General features: G+C 53.0%; 1 protein-coding gene across 1 annotated transcript in view; it reads left to right on the forward strand.

The window, feature by feature from the left end:
* Positions 1–16,421, forward strand: part of PLXND1 (plexin D1) — a 69,474-nt gene that overhangs the window by 26,377 nt on the left and 26,676 nt on the right. Inside the window, exons 9-19 of the mRNA XM_032699111.1 lie at positions 2,461–2,565; positions 4,363–4,452; positions 5,294–5,387; positions 7,725–7,888; positions 9,577–9,728; positions 9,844–9,943; positions 10,987–11,126; positions 11,492–11,659; positions 13,467–13,557; positions 13,703–13,978; positions 14,875–15,024. Of these exons, the coding sequence (XP_032555002.1) occupies positions 2,461–2,565; positions 4,363–4,452; positions 5,294–5,387; positions 7,725–7,888; positions 9,577–9,728; positions 9,844–9,943; positions 10,987–11,126; positions 11,492–11,659; positions 13,467–13,557; positions 13,703–13,978; positions 14,875–15,024 (1,530 nt within the window). The remainder of the gene's footprint in view (positions 1–2,460; positions 2,566–4,362; positions 4,453–5,293; positions 5,388–7,724; positions 7,889–9,576; positions 9,729–9,843; positions 9,944–10,986; positions 11,127–11,491; positions 11,660–13,466; positions 13,558–13,702; positions 13,979–14,874; positions 15,025–16,421) is intronic.

A 16,421-nucleotide genomic window follows, 5' to 3' on the forward strand; every position in this document is an offset into this window, starting at 1 on the left:
CCCCTTTCCAAATTGTAGCTTTAATAACTGAGACTCAGTGTGTCCCCGCTTCTGAAATTTAAATTGAAGGTAATTTAAATAAAATTGGCTTTTTAGCAATCAATCTGCTGTAGATCCAAGCCAAGCTTTTACACCGTAAATTGAATATCCCTTTAGCACTGGTGCTCTGCTCTTGGCTCAGCTCTTCCAGTGTTCCCCATGCTTGTCACTGGGAGGAGTTGGGCCCCGTGTCAGATGTCCCACCTTCAGCCCCGGGCTGACCCCTGGGCCGGCTGTGGCATCCACTCCCCTCCAGTGGTAGGGGAGGTGGGTGGCTGTGAGTGCAGGTAATGGGGATGGGGATGGAGCTGGAGCCACCACATTGCAGCTCCACACGATCGTGTCTAGTGTAAATCTCTGGGAAATGGGAATGGAAAAGTCTGTGCTGGGTGGCAGCTCCCAGCAGTGCAGGGTGGCGTGTCAGGATCAGCTGTGCCTCCCTGTGCGTACCCAGGTGTTTTGGGGAAGCACGTTCTGCTTTGTCCGCTTTCCAGGTTCCAGTGCCTGGTGTTTGGCTGTCTGGACAGGTGCTGGGCACTTGAAAATCATCCCGACAGTTGCTCCTGTGGGGTGTCTGCCCTGTGCTAGAGCACAGGGAGCTGTGCTGCAGGTCTGGCGTGTGCCAGGCTACTGGGCCTATGGGTTCTCATGCTGCATGTGCTGCCAGGCACTGGCACTGCTGCTCGGGGCAGGGGCTTGGGGGTGTCAGTTCCAGCAGTGACATCAGATGACATCAGGGCTGTGGGGCTGGCTGGGGACTGCCCTGGGTTAGTCCTAGATCAGCAGAGGACTGACTTTATTGTCTCAGATCTCCTACTCCAGAGGTACATTTGGGCTGGATGCTCACCTGGTTGGGCATGTTTCTGTTTTCTCTCTGCTGATCTGTGTGAGCAGCTGCAGGATGAGGTGCTCTGTAGCCTGGGAAACACGGTGCCTCTTCCTGTAGTCGGAGCTTTCAGTAAACAAACCATTGCTGGTGCGACTGCACCTGAGCGCAGCTCCGCTGGGAAAGCAGCATCAGAGCAGTTCCATCCACAGCATCTTAAACATTCAGCGCCTTTGCCCTGATCCAGACATGAAGGATATAGTCAGCTGGAAGCTTTGTTTCTGGTTGCTGGTGAACAGCAGGAGAAGGAGCTGCAAGACGACAAGTTAATCAGTCCTCTAAAGTGTATTTCTCTTGGGAAGCTGTGCCAGCTCCAGTGACATGCAAGGACACACCAGGCCATAGGAGGTTTTGCATGAATTTTCTTGAAGCCCTGCTGGTTTTATTTTAACTCTTTTGATTCCCCTGGAAGAAGCTTGGGACTGAAATCTCTCCCCTGTGCTTTGTTTTGGTGTTTTGCTTCCCTTATCATGTGCATCTCTGTTATTTAATTTCCTTGTTTAGATGGCACCAACTGTACTTGGTTAGATGAGTGTCCTGACAGAAGTAAAGCATGTTTTCCACAGACAAACAGGCACTTCCAGGTAGTTCCCTGACCCCTAGGTAGGTCTGGGAAGGGCAGGAGAGAAACTTCCCACTCACTGCGTGTCTGGTCCCAGGGATGTGTCCGGCCCCAGGGATGTGTCTGGGCAGGCATCCTGGTGCTGGGAGTGCAGGCTTGGCCTCTCCTTGGAGCAGCAGCAGCGCTGGCATCAGCGGAGCCACAATGGGCTAACCTTTAATGCAAGCAAGAGGAAATCTTGCCTGCTGCAAATGATTCTGCATAATGGACCAAGTATTTTGTTATCTTTTACCCCAATGGCTCCACTGTCACAGGCATTACTCTGGATGTACCCTGGGGCCACAGAGAAGCTGGCTTCATTTTTGCTGTAGCTTTGCACTGTGATTTACATCTCATGAGAGAACAGGACGGGCTTGTCATACGGGCTGGAATTCTGAGTCAGCTCCAGTGTCTGAGACATCAATTTAAAATGAGAACAAAACTACAGGGACAGATGTCCTTTTAAAATAATTTTTCAGCTTTATTTAAGCCTTTAATTGCAGCTACCATACTAGTGCAGGCCCCTCACTGGATCCCCTGTGGCTCATTGTACCCTCCCTCCACACACACGTGAGATCCCTGTGCCCTGTGGTGCCGCCGCGCAGGATGGAGGCCCTGGAACACCGACTCTCCGTGGGGGCTGGCAGGAGTGCTGATGGAGTGAATGGAACGTGGCTTCCAGCAGGCGAGAGAGGGTCACACTGGCAGATCTGCTGTTGGAGGTGGCAGTGGCTCCCTTCAGTGTCACTCCAACCCTGTCACTGCTGGAGCCGCAGCTGAGGCGTGGATATGCAGTCGCTGTGCACCTGGCAGTACCTGGTTCCCAGTGAAATGAGTCTTACCAAGGGCCCTGATGTGTCCTCTTGTCTTGTCACTGAGGATGCTCAGCATGCACCCGGCTAACCTCTTTTTTCCTTGTTTTTGTACCTAACAGAAGAAAATTGACTGTCCTCGAATTGTACCTGCCCCTTTGGAGCCAATGCCCACAGGAGTATCTCGGGACATCACGATCTCACTCGCCAATGCGACTTTCTCTAAGGTAAAAATGTTCCTAGAGGGACTGGGAAGGTTCGGGTGTTTGGGAGAAATAAAACTGCCGGTTCCCTTGTGGGTGTTTGCTGCACTGCAGAGCGTGCCAGTGTCACGCTCTCCCAGCGCCAGGTGCCAGCCCCGCCCCAGCGCCCACACTGAGGAGTAAAGGACACAGCCCTGATCTGGGCACTGGGAGCCTGCGCTGGCGGAGCCACAAGGTTGAGTACAACACAGAAGCATGGTTTAACTTAACTTTGGGTCGTCAGTGCAGAGCTTGTTTGGTATGAAAAAGTCCTTTCTCTGAAATTTTCTGACATGCAAATTGTAGCAGGGTGAAAAGGGGGAGTGGATATTGAATGGTGCCTTCTGAGACACACTGCACACCAGAAGGAACCAGAGGAATTTGGGGCAGAGAGGCTGGGTACTGGGAAAATGCTTGAGTAAGCATTTGTAGAAAGCTGCGCTGAGTCATTTTGGGTCAGTTCAGCAGGGCCCATGGGGCTGGGTTTGCTGTGCCTCTGCAGATGATTCCAGCACGCTGGGCAGCCAGGCAGCTTCTTGTTCTGCAGGGGAGAAGAGTTTTGGAAGTAGTGGTAGAGCTGTTCTGGGGTGCCAGGGTACTGAGGGCTGTGGAGACACTGCTCCCACCACACTTCCTGCCCTTGGTGCAGGGGCAGAGCGGACCCTCCCACCAAGATGGGGTGGTCTTTTCCTGCACAGCTCCGGCCTCTGGGAAGGAGGATGTGCCTTCCACAATCAGCAAAATGGGGCCAGAAATCCTTTTTCCTCTCTGGATGCTGGAGGTGGCTGAGGAGGAAGCAATACTGCATGGAACCCATAGGAAATGGAGTCAGCAGGAAAGGGGCCACAGCACCTCGGCAGCTGGAGGGGCTCTGGCACTCTGGCTTCCTTCTGCTCCCTGTCCTGGAATGCCGGCTGGGATTCCTTCTCCTTCCATCTCCACAGGAGCTCACGAGTGCTGCTGGAGCTGGGAGCTTTGGAGACATGCGGCTTTTCTGCAACATAGGCACTCCCTGGCAGGGGCACGAGTCCAGGGGTATGGGCAGCCCCCAGATGCAGAGCCAGAGCTGCCTGGGTGCAGGCAATGCACTGAGAGAGATTCTGCCCGTGTGTTTGCTGAGCCAGCAGCTCCCTGCCTGGAGTCTGGTGCCTCCTTTCATGTCTATTATCAGATCTACCAGTTTCAAAGGGTAGTTAGACCTCAGTAGTGGTGGAGCATCAACCTTCTTGGAGACAGGATTTTTTCCTGCAGGATGGGGGCACAGCAGTCACTTGGGGCAGGATATCATTCTTGTGTTATCAGGAAAACAGCACAGAAATCTGTCTTTGAAACATGCTTCTGGCTGGGTCTTCATTTGAATTAGAGATTTGCTCTGTGTAGTTGTTGGGAGGAGGAGGAAGGTGACTTTGAGCCCAAATCACGGGCTGGTTTGGGCTGGTTTACAAGGTGGCTTGGGACAATGGTGGCTCTTGATCTGCACTGCAGCATGAGCTCCAAAGACCCCCAGCCACGAGGAACCCCAGTAGCCAGGCACAGCTCCTGGTCTCTCTGTGTGCCCTGGGCCAGGTACAGTTCCTGGTCTCTCTGTGTGCCCTGGGTCAGGTACAGCTCCTGGTCCACACGTTTTGTGTTGGGTTCTGATCTCCTGTTTGACTTGGGACACAGTTCAGGTACCGACAGCAGAACAAAGGTGGGATGCAATGCCTGCCTTATCAGCTGACAGGTGGAAAACTGCACAAAACATTTGCTGCAGCTGTTCTGCCCTTGTCTTCCCTCTCCCAGGAGACAGCTCTGGAGTGCCATTTTGGGACAGACAGGACATTTGAGGCCCGGTGGGTGAACTCCTCTGCTGTGGAGTGTGTACATGTGCTGGTGAGTCGGGGGGTGAGGCTGCCAGCCCTGCTTCCCCCATGGTGAGGGCCAGGTCTAAGGGCAGGGAGGGTCTCACTGCCAACCTCCAACTCAGGAGAGGGACACCGCTTGCCTTCTTACCTCCCTCGTGGGTTCACCCCCTCCAGCAAGAGGCTCTCTGTGTGCACCAATGCTGGCAGGGCACTCCTGCATCACGGGTGTTGCGTTCCCAGCTCCGTGGGGATCTGCAGTGGCTTTGACCTCTGCTCCCCTGGGGCTTGGGAAGGAGCTGCTTGTTTACCTTTCTAAATGGGAAGAGTTCAGTTCAGGCAAAAAATTTGGCCACCTTTCAGGGTTGCTATTTCTGTAGCTTTTATTTTGAATGAGGAATTGGCCTCAGAAAATGCTGTGCTGCTCACTAGAGAACTGTGTGTGGTTGTCAGAGGGCAGACTGCACCTCCAAAAGACAGCAAATGTTTGGGCTTCCACCAGTGGGAATATTGCAAGTGGAAGCTGGAGAGGAGCACTTTCCCATCACGTCACCTGTATTGCAGCCCAGCACTGAGAATGCGCAGACAGGCCAGGCTGTTCATTTTCCTGTCCGTTTCTGCTAAAAATAGCAGCAAGCCAGGGCTCTGCTCTCACTGTGGCGTGTGCTGTGTCCCGGTGCCCTTCGCTGGGACCTCAGCAAAATGATTAAAACAAAACAGCCATCCTGCTCCTTCTGCTAAAGATGAGACCTTCGTGTCTGGGGAAGCAGTGGTCAGAGAAGCCTCACAAGGAAGGTTCATCCATGTAGTGTGGGTATGGGACCTTCTATTTTACTAAATTTCCTAAGTTTTTGCTTGTTTTTTGTGTGCAGCTCCACACAACAGAAAAAAGCCATCACTTCCCAGTGAACCTCCAGCTGAAGGACAGACCAGACAGATTTATTGACAGTCCGGAGATGATGACAGGTCTGAGTTGAAAATATGTTTATGCTTCTCTCATCTGGTCAGCTTGAATGACTCTCAAACCCAGGCAGAGTTTATGGGTAAAGGGTAGAGAGCATGGCTCTGCCGGGCACAGCTCAGTTCCTTCTCTCAGGCACGTGCAAAAAGCATACTTACCCAGAGTTGCTCCCTGTGAATGTGAGCCCAGAGCCCAGACGGGCACCTACGACATCCTGGTTACAGCCGGGGAAGGTCAAGCCCCATCTGTGAGTGCAGGCAGCTCTTGGTCACAGCAGGGATGTGGGGTGCCCCCAGGGCCAGGGAGGAATTCCTCCCAGAGGAGAAAAGAGTTGGGGTGGGGCTCTTCCTTAGCTCTCACAGAAGTGTGGCATCAAGGTTCCACATGCTGTGAAAATTGAGTCTTCTTTTTGCCTTCTGTGTTGAGAAACAATAAAATCTCTAAACACATTCCATCCCTGGCCTGCTCTCTGGGAAGAATGCTCGGATTTGCAAAAAAGCCCTTGCTGCACAAGCAGGCTGAGGCAGGCCAGACTCAGTGTGCTCATACGAGGTGCCCAGGCAGGATGAGCCCAGTGGATGGGTCAAGCAGCCAGGCTCACTACGTAGCCAGAGGCTTGGCAGTGCCCCTTGCCGTGGGCTCTGCTTGGAGGCAGTATTCCCAGGAAGCAGTATTCCCAGGAGGCAGGATTCCCAGGCTTTTTCACCTCTCGACAGTGTCAGCAGTTGTGGCAGAAGGGGCTGATTTACCCGAGGTGCAGAGGAGCAGGAGAGCCTGAAGGGAGGCTTCCTTTGGAGAATGGCTGTGACAGGGAGAGAGATACGAGCACCAACACCCACTGACCAGGATAAAAAGGTTTCCCTGTGGTAAATCCCTGTGTATGAAGGAGGATTGTCTTGCAAAGTGAAAATACCTGGAAATACTAATATGGGTGGGCATGACACGTGGCTTCCCTGCAGAAAGAAGACAGTATCCATAATACAGCAGTAATCCTGAGGACTGGAGTGGGAGATTGGGGTTTTGGATATGCAGGAGACTCAGTTCTCTATGTGGGTGGTGCTGGGAGCAGGAACCACAGCAGAAAGAGCATGGTGGAATTCCCCCTTCTCCTGCGCGAAGAAGGAGCTCACTTACACAGGCCGTGTTTTCATCCGTCTGAGTTGACCAGAATATTTGGAGTTCCTGTGGGACCCTTAGGCTGCTCTGGCTCCTTGCCTTATTCAGGCTGATGTGAGTCACAATAGAGGCTGCCTTGCATCAGGGCCAGAGATCTTCCAGGCCAGTTATAAATGTGGGCATCTTTTATAGTGTCTTTAATGAAATCGCTGATATTAGTGTTTATTATTTCAGTATTTATTAGCTTTTATTGTTTTGATAGTCCACTGAAGGAATACAAGCTCTGCTATTGGGTGGAAAACCACCCAGTGTAACTCCCTGAGGGGACTGCAGACATGGTGGACTAAGCTTTTTTTGCGGAGAATAGGAGAGCCCCTCGGCACTGGTGACGTTACGTTAGCATGGCACAGGCAGGATGTTGGTGCTGGTGAAGCTCTGTTAGCACAGCACGGCAGAGTGTGGACGCTGAGGGACTCGTTAGTTGTTCATGAAGTGCCTTGAGATGCTCCTGTGAGCAGAAGTGCCAAATGTGACTGTTTCTGTGTTTTATGTTCTCCTGCAAGGTCTCCTCTGGGGAAAAGGGTGTGAAAGCCACACTTCCTGAGCATTTCTGGCTGTTATCTCAGCGGATACCCACACTCCAGTGGCAGAAGTCTTTAGGCTAGAGAGGAAACGTAACCCGGGGCACCAGCTAATGGAGAGGTGAAGGCGGTGTAGGAAAAAGATGTGGAAGCTGAGCTGAGCAGATCTGAAGGGAGAAGTCAATGAAAGGGGCCCATGGTCACAGGGGGAGGGAAGGGAACTGTAAACACTGTACAGAGTACAAATCACTCCATTTTTGTCAGTGTGGAAGCAATGTGATTGCTTTGCTGGCAAGAAGGAGCCAGCTTTGCCAAGGAGCTTCCCGTGTGCATGCTGAGAGTTGGAAATGTGTAGCATGAATTGACAAAAAGATTCGAGTTTGGGTGTTGTTTGTTTTTCAAGGGGAATAAAAGGAAAGAAAGCGCTAAATTATGTTGCAGTGAGAACAAGCACCGAGGCCTTCTGGGAAATCTGCAGGATGGCAGCCAAGTGCTCTGCTCGTCCGCTGGATTTCGGATGTTGCTGGGATTAATGTAACCGGGGGTGGTGGGAGCGGGGGTGGCTGTTTGACTGCCTCAGGCTAAGCAAAGTTGTGAAAGCCGCAGGCCCGGAGCTCACATTTTCTGTTGTCTCTGGTGGCTCAGTGGAGGTGTACAACTGTGGGACCGGCAGTGCCGACTGCTCCCAGTGCCTGGGGAGGGAGGACGTGGGGCACCGCTGTCTCTGGAGCGAGAGCAGCTCCAGCTGCAGGCTGCACACCGAGCCCCCCTTGGTCTCCGACGTCTGCCCAGCTCCTGAGATTAGGAAGGTAAGACCCAAAGGCAATACAGTGTGGGGTGGGGTGGGGTGGGGGGGGGGTGTGGTGCTGAGGGGTGGGACCAGCCACCCTGTCCCAGCTGGGACAGAAGAGGATCCAGGCATTTTCCCTGGCACAGGACAGGGTCAAGACCAGCACTGAATTATTCACTGACTTTCTATGCTGTTGAGTCGCCTAGTGCCAAGGACATCTTGCTAGTGACAGGATTCAGTCTTCATTGTGTTAGTGGGAAACATAACAGCAGCACAATTCAAATGCCCCAGAGTTTCTAGAGTTGCTAAAAGCAAGAAAGATATGTAGGGTTGGTTGAAGGATCCTTATCAGGAAAGCATTTAATGGAGCATGACTGAAATGTGATTGTGAGCCCTGTCTCCAGGCACATGTAAACTGCAGTTCTGCTGTGATTTAAGAGTGGCAGAGGGACCTTGGGGCATCATGCATTTTGAAATGTATTTTACTTAAATTGTAGTTAAATTAATGTTTATTGGAGGCCTTTGGATCTGGGGCTCTGCTTAGAGGTATGGTGGGAGCCAACAAATTGATCTCTGACAACTAGCAAAGAAAATACATAGACCAGATCTTAAAATGGGGTCCCTAGAAAAGAGAAGCTGGAGACACAAACATCAGAACTGGCAAGGATATGAGATTTCTGCTCTTAGGGAGGCATGTGGTGATCCAGGTGCTGTAACACTGCACAGAGGGGCTGCAGGATCCCCATTGCTGCCACTTCCCTCTCGTCACCGTGGGGGAGAGGTGCTCCCCCGAGCCTGTCCTTCCCCACACTCATCAAGTGTTATCAGCACTCCCCAGAAAATAATGGAAGGAAACCACAGTTCAGGTTGCAGAGCGTCACTGACTCTGTCACTATTTCCTTAGCAAATAGTGGCTGGTAAATCCAAACCCTCCAGAGCCATGCGAGCAGATGAGCCCTCACAGAGCCCTCTGGAGAGGGGCAGCTCAGCCAGTGAAGGGGGCACTGAGCCTGGTGGTGGGTCCCCACCAGCCTTGGCCAGCTGGTGCCACCAGGAGTGTAGCACTGGCTCTGTGTGCCACTGCCTGTGCAAAGGGAAAAAAAGCCATTTTTGCTGAAAGGGGTTTGTTTCACCTGCTGAAGTCAGTGCAGTCGGTCTGTCCGGCGGTGCCCTCTTAATGCTGGCACAGTGTCACACCCTGTCCCCCTGCAGTGCTGAGATGTTGTTACAGCCAGCACCCTGTCCCCTCACAGCACTGCAGACAGCAGCTGCCAGGTGAAACCAGTGCTGTAGGAGATGGATTCAAAAGCAGGGGTGTGGAAGGAAGGATATTTCACCCTAGATGTGTTTGCAGCTGGAGTGATCCTTGACCAAACTCCAGTGCCAAACTGAGCACATAAGTGTGGTGGATTCTCCTTTGCCAAGCTACAGCAAGGGGAGAGTGGTGGCAGGCCTGCTAGGGGAGCAGGAGTGTGAGGAGTGATGCTCTCTGCTTCATGGGGCTCAAGTGGGGTGTGGGCACAGGGACTGGCTCAGGGATGAAGGCCAGAAGCTCATGGTGGTTCTTCCCAAACCTAGTCTAGGGGAAGATGTGCCTGCCCATGGCAGGGAAGATGGGGCTAGATGATCTTTGAGGTCTCTTCCAACCCAAACCATTGTAGGATTCTGTGATCCTCTGACTTCATGCCCTGTCCCTTGGTGCTGCAGATCGAGCCGCTGCGTGGGCCGCTGGAGGGGGGCACGCTGCTGACCATCCGTGGGAGGAACTTGGGCCGGCGCTTCAGCGACGTCCTCGCCGCCGTGCGGGTGGGCAGCGTGCACTGCACCCCTCTGCCCGACAGATACGTCGTCTCTGAGATGTGAGCTGGGGGAGCTGGGGAGGAGGGCCCTGTCCCCTGCGTGTCCCCTGCCTGTGCCTACCTGTCCCCATCCCTGCTGCCAGGCACTGCTGCCAACCACCTCATCCATCCACAGGATCGTGTGCCAGACCGGAGAGGCTCAGGAGGCATTTTCGGATGTGGTAACAGTCAATGTGAGCCGGGAAGGGAGATCCAGGGAGCGATACTCCTATGTGGTGAGTAGCCATCTCCTGAGTGTTTCTTTGGTGATTCCTGCACCCTTTAGAGTGAGCCTGCAGCTCCACCCACCTTCCCTAGCTGGCTGGGAAATGGGATCTACAACTGAACATATCGGGGTCCTCAAGGAGCCACTGAGGTGTCTCCTCACCTGTGGTTACCTGAGCGGGGTCTGGCAGGATCTTGGCAGGGTGTCGGTGGCACAGCCGTGCTCCCAGGCTCAGCTTCTGTGGGGGTGTCTGAGAGGGAGTTACCACTGCCCTACGGAAGGGTCTTGAGATCATTATTTGTTCTGCCCTGGCTGTCCTGCTCAAATGGAGCAGGGACATTGCCAGCAGCCTCTCCTGGGGTGCCTGTGAGCAGACACAAGGGCTCAGTGCCACGTGAGTTATCAAAGCCTCCAGCTCATGAATCTCAGGAAGATTTCCAGGGGCTGCAAACACAGATAACATACACGCTAATTTCTGCTGCAAATGGTGAGAGGCAAAGTAACTTCCCCTTTAGTTCCTGTCATTGCCTTAAGAGATGCAGATTTTAAGCTTCCTTAAGCAGGGGTTTGGTATTCAGTTATCTAGACCCAGGTGTCTGTTTTCACCAATCTCAAAGCCATCATCCGGTGGGGCTTTAACATTTTCCTTGCATTTAGGAGGACATGGATCTGGAAGGGCAGAGGTGGTGGGAAAAGGAATGAATGAGAAATTTCCTTTCTTTGATGGACCTTGAGCTGTTGCTGACTCTGGACCCCCCTGCTGGAAAACTGAAGGGGCTGATGGGATCCTGGGCTTCTGTTCGGCCTCATGTCTCATTTATAGCCAGAATTTAGAGATCACAGAGAGTCACAGAGATTTTGTACTGTCTCACTCCTTAGTGCTTGTACCTCTCCTCTAGTTCTGAAACCCTGCCAGTGAAAGCTTTGCTGTGCTGGTGTTTGAGCCTCACAGTGCTGGATACTTACATGTTCTGAATCAATTCCCGTGTGTGGTGTGGAGTATCCAGCTGGGGATTTACTAGGCTAGAAAACAGATTTCCCTTTTGTTTTTAGCTTCCCCTGGTGCAGTCCATAGCTCCCTCGAATGGCCCAAAGGCTGGAGGAACCAGAGTGACCATCAGAGGCAGCAGGCTGGATGTCGGCTCGGAGCTCCGTGTCCTCATCAACTCCTCCAAGCAGTGCACTGACCTCAGGTGAGAGCAGGGCTGGGGGCTGGGGCTGGGGCTGGGCTAGTGACAAGAGACAAAGCGTTAGGAAGGATGGTATTGGCCTCCAGGTGGTCAAGCAGGGCAGGTGTCTTGGTGGGGGGCACCACTCCATGCTGGCAGAGCATTCCCCTGCCTGCCCTTTCCCTGTGGCTGTAGGGGAACTGGTCTGGCAGCCAGGATGATGTGTGCTGGGATGTGCTCGTTAGCAGGCCAAGTGTAACAGGCAGTTGGCATATAACTGGAAGCTTCTTCTCCCCTGTGGCTGCCACCTGCCTGGCTGCCGAGGGGCTGCCCAGTGCCGGGCTCCAGCCGCTGCCTGTGCCACAGCTCACCTGCCTCTTCCCGCGCAGCCGCACCGACAGCACCATCACCTGCACCATGCCCGCCGCCGAGCTCACCACGGCTGTGCCAGTCTGCGTGCAGTTTGAGAACAAGTCTTGTGCCAGCCTCAACATCACTTTCAAGTATGAGAAGAACCCGGTTATATCAGACATCAACCCCAAAAAGAGCCAAATCAGGTGAGATCCTGCCCCAGCCAAGACAGCCTGTGAAAGAGAGGGTCAGTTCCAGGCTGGTGGGAGAGGGTCCTGCTGGGAGAAAGGGGCTTTCCAACCCTGGGGCTGGACACATTACCTTGCAGATGGGTACAGAGGGCACTGCAGCTTGCTCTCGGGGTGGTCCAGGGCACCCCAGCATGGGAGTAGAAGAGGTCTCACACACCAGGACTGTCCAAAGCTTGTTTTGATGCATGTAGGAGTGGAAAAATGTCAGCCTTAGTACCTGTACCGTGCATACCTGGTGGGTGCTTTAGAGAGGTTTCAGGTGGGAGCTCAATGAGACCCTGAGGATTTTTCTTGGCAGTAAAACTGTAGGAGGATGAGATTTGTAATTTTGGATTTCAGCCTTCTCCGAGGTCACAGTATTTAATTTTTAAAGTGTGTTGCTTTTAATTTCACGTCTCTCTGTGGAGCACTCAGGCTTCTGTTCCTTTGGATATCGTAGTGAAATCCCACCCTCCTCAGCTGTGAAGCCTGGAAAATCCAGGGCTGACCAGGAAATCTGGGATGCCAGCAGCTGTGCCGGCAGGACCTTGGTGGAAGCAGCACACCCAGGGGCGAGCACGAGCAGGCTCTGGTGCTCTGATCCTTGGAACAAAGCCGCCTCTCGGCATTCCCAAGCACAGCGCCAAGGCCGCAGGCTGTGGGAATGTTAGTGGAAAGGCAGAGTCATGACTCATCGAGGCTCCCAACTGCTGAGTGTCGAGAGTGCTGTCTAAAAAGAGACAGGGGAAGAATGTCCCTGCTTGTAGTCACAAGGGAAACCACTGGCATATTTCTCCATCACCTCAGTCTGCTTCATTAGCACTTACAGCAGTTCCAAAATTTCAGAATGCAGGGACTGTGACTTCTGCAGCCTGTGTGGTGGCTTATGCAGTCTGACTGCTCACCATGCTGCTGGGCTGTTGACCATGAGGGTGTCAATAACTTGTGTAAAAATTTAGCTGGAACCGATTTCTGTTACCATATTGATAAAATAATAATTCATATAAACAAAATTTAAACCAAAACAGAAATTGTAAGCTAGTCTGCAGATGTGACAGGCTCCTAGTTAGAAACCTGGGTCATAACCACCTGTGATACCCACAGGCTTCAGAGAACCTTGGGGCCTCACGGCCAAAGTCACTGTGCCTGGAGTGCTCTTCACATAATAGGATTTGTGAGTCCTGACTGTTCCCTGGCAAATACTCTAACCAGGTCAAATATGATATGGAGGAAGGGGAAGGTAAATCCAGGGTGCAGATGAGCAGCCCTTGCTCTGCCTTGTGCACATCAGTGCTGCTTGTTCATGTTGTTAGTTGACTGCACAGTGAGAGGCCCATGGGTCGCATTTTCCCCCCAGCAGGTACAAAACACAACAACTTTCACATTCTGATCTGAATCAGAAGTTCGTAGGAGATGCAGGATCCCTGTCAGCCTCTAAGGGACTTTCCCCTCTTCAAGCCTCACAGTTCTCTGCAGGTCTCTGAGTGGCAGGGACAGGAGCAGAGTCATGGGTAGGGGCAGAGGATGTCTCCTGCTGCTGGAAGAGGCCCTCCCGCTTTCCACCACAGCATCTGCTCCTCCTTCCTTCCTTCCCTGATACCATGGCAGCAGTGTGGATCCTTACTGTAAGCAGGAAGACTTTGGCTGTTGGGTCACATTTTCTGCTCAAGCAGCTGGGAAACATCTCTGGGAAAAGAGATGAGGACAGGAGGGAGACAGCCATCACACCTGCTGCTGCACTGTCCTCTGCAGTCACCCTCTCTTTCTTCCCGTCTCCTCAAAGTGGGGGCAGGATCATCACCCTGGAAGGAAGAGGCTTTGGGCTGGTCCAGAACGTGTCCATGGCTGTCCGTGGCATCGGCAGAGAGCACACGGTGGGTGTCCTGGCTGGGTGTGGCCTGGTGTCCACTGCCAGAGGATGGCTGGGCTGTGCAGCTGAGGCCTCAGCCCACGCCTCAGGATGGGCTGAGAGCGCTCACGGTGCTGGGTTCTGATGTTCTCGCGCTCTCCTGCTTGCAGTGCTGCAGGGTTCACACTGACACCACGATCACCTGCCCCTCTCCAGCTGCCTCCAACATCACTGTGGGGAGCAAGCCTGCCCCCATCGACTTCTACCTCAATGGGCGCCTCTACACAGATGACCGCCCAGCTCTGGATGAGGAGATGTACCCTGAGGAGGCCCTGCACTTCAGCAAGTTCAGCCTGGAGTACTATGCTGACCCCCAGTTCTCCACAGCCAAGAAGGAGAAGTGGATCAAGCACCATCCCGGCGAGCCCTTAACTCTGGTCATACATGTAAGAGAGTGGCTGTTAAAGCTCTGCTTCTCTCGGGGTGCTGCCTGCTCCCCCATGGGCAGCTCTGCAGTCCTGAGTACCAGTGCAGTGACCGCCCACAGGGAGAGGAGAGAGAAGTGGGTAGCTGGGGACTGGAGAGGCAGGAGCACGTGCTTCAGGCTCAGCATGCTGCTCCTGTGTCTCTCTGTCCCAGGAGATGCAGCCTGGCCTGAGGATGCCCTCTGAGACAGAGCTGCCTGGGAGAGTGTCATAGCATGAGACTAAATGAAATACTGGATGTGTGAAAAAGAATGACAATGCACTGGCCTGAAACAAGGCAGGTGCTGCAGACGAGCCTGACAATAGGTGTTTATTCCTGCAGAAACAAATCATGCATTCTTCTGTTTTGACTACTGAGTTCAGCTCAGCTCACAAGGAAGTCAGGGTGCAGCAGTTGAGTGGCCTGGACGATGAGCAATAGTAATTCAAAGGCCATTGTTCACTGCAGGATATCCTCCTGCTTGCAACGTGCTCCAGAAGTGTGCTCCCCCTTTCTCAGGCTCCACAGGCGCATCCCCTGGCTGTCCCCTCTGTTGTACATCCTTCTCCCTCCCAGGTGGGCGCTTACATCTTTATCTTCAGTGCACAGCAGGCCAGATCAAAAGCAGATTTTTCCAGGTTCCATGAGGGGCTTGCTCATCCCGTTGCCCTATACTGAGTGAGGAATGGGAAACAGGAAAATGGGGAATGGCCTGATTCTCACTTTCCTGTGGAGTGCTGGAAAAATGTCCTTGGTGAGGGAGAGTCTTCCCAGGTCTGCAAAACAGTGGGGAATATGGAAAGTAAAGCAGGAAGATCAGTTGCAATTCCAGCTGCTGCTCTGCAGCCTGACATCCTGATTCTATTTCTGTCTTTAGAAAGAGCCTGACAGCCTGGGCCTGGAGAGCAATGAGTACCAGGTGAAAATCGGCCTGATCTCATGTGAGATCCAGATTGTTTCAGACAAAGTCATCCACTGCTCCGTCAATGAGTCGCTGAGCACCTCAGAGAGGCAGTTGCCTGTGACGGTGAGTTCCAGAGCCCCGCACTGTGAGCGTGTAGGGCAGAGGGGTCCCGCTGCAAACCCTGTGCGTGAGGGACCTGCCCAGCTCACCCACTGGTGACCCCGCACAAGGCTGCACAGATGGAAGGGTGCACAAAGCACACCGTGCTGGCAGCTGTCCTGGGGCAGCTGGTCAGTGGGATGGAGGCTGCCCGAGTTGTGGTGAGGGGCTGCCACGCTCCAAGTCATGGGACACGAACAGCTGCCTGCTGAGGTGCTGCACTGTGCCAGGGGGAGGTTACTCAGTTCTGCTGGGGCTCAGTGAGGTCTCAGGCATGTGAGGTTTTGTCACTTGCAGTGATTTTCTGTCCCCCATGAGATACATTTGGGGAATTCCTTACAGCTTTCAGCTAGCTACTCTGCTCCCACCAGCAGAAGGGCCATGAATGGCCATGACAGTCTGGCCCTCACCAAGCTGGGTCCCTGCATGTGACCAGGAGGGTGAGAGGAGTACCAGGGCCGGACAGACTCATGTTGCTTCCAGGGGCTGCTGCTTTGTCACTGCAAAGACTTCGGTGTTCAGGGCTTTTGTTCCTCTTTGTGTCTGCAAAATTCACCATGCTTTGGTGCTGCCCTGTTTTCCAGAGGGCTTGACTGAACTGCTGTGCTCGCCCTCAGTTTCCCTCATGTCATATGCAGTCCATTGCCATCCAGGGATGTGACTACAGCTCTTTGTATCTGAGAGAAAATGCCTCCACCTCTGTGTTCTGAGACGCTGCTGCCCCCTCCCCGTCCTTGTATTGGCAGGGTTAGAGTCGGGGATGGGTGGGAGCCCGTAGTGTGGGCAGGGAGGAAAAGGAAGGCTGAAGGGACTTGAGGAGCTGTGGACTTGAGCAGCCCAGAAGAAAAGCATGAGAATGAACCACCAGTTTGCTGACAGGGTTGTCCAGTTTACTGGCAACAGTTTGAGGTATATGAAATTCTGTTGCAAACTGGAAATGCGGTAATGCAGAAGTAGCAAAATTTCCCAAGTAATTTTAATGGAATTTTAAAGGGTAACTTTTTTTTTTTAAAGAACTGAGAAACAGGGAAATCCCTTTGGGGAAGAAAAGGAATTTATGAGTTTGCCAGTCTTGGTGTGACATAAATCATTCAGGACAGTGCCTTAGTGGGTCCCCAGGAAGCAGGAGAATGATACCTAGCCCTAAATATCACAAGACTGTTCAGAGTGCACCAGCAGTGAAAGTGCAGCTAAATAATATGCTTGTATTCACACCTGTGCACCCTTGCTAAACCTTCAGACATGGTTCAGGCCATCCCTACCATCTGTTCCATGGGTGACTGCTGCTTTATAACACACTCAGTGGCTTTGGTGACACAGGGCAGGTATGTGCAGGGGTCCCTGTCTGGGTCTTACCAAGT

The sequence above is a fragment of the Chiroxiphia lanceolata genome, chromosome 11 (assembly GCF_009829145.1).
Source record: "Chiroxiphia lanceolata isolate bChiLan1 chromosome 11, bChiLan1.pri, whole genome shotgun sequence".
Classification (NCBI taxonomy): domain Eukaryota; kingdom Metazoa; phylum Chordata; class Aves; order Passeriformes; family Pipridae; genus Chiroxiphia; species Chiroxiphia lanceolata.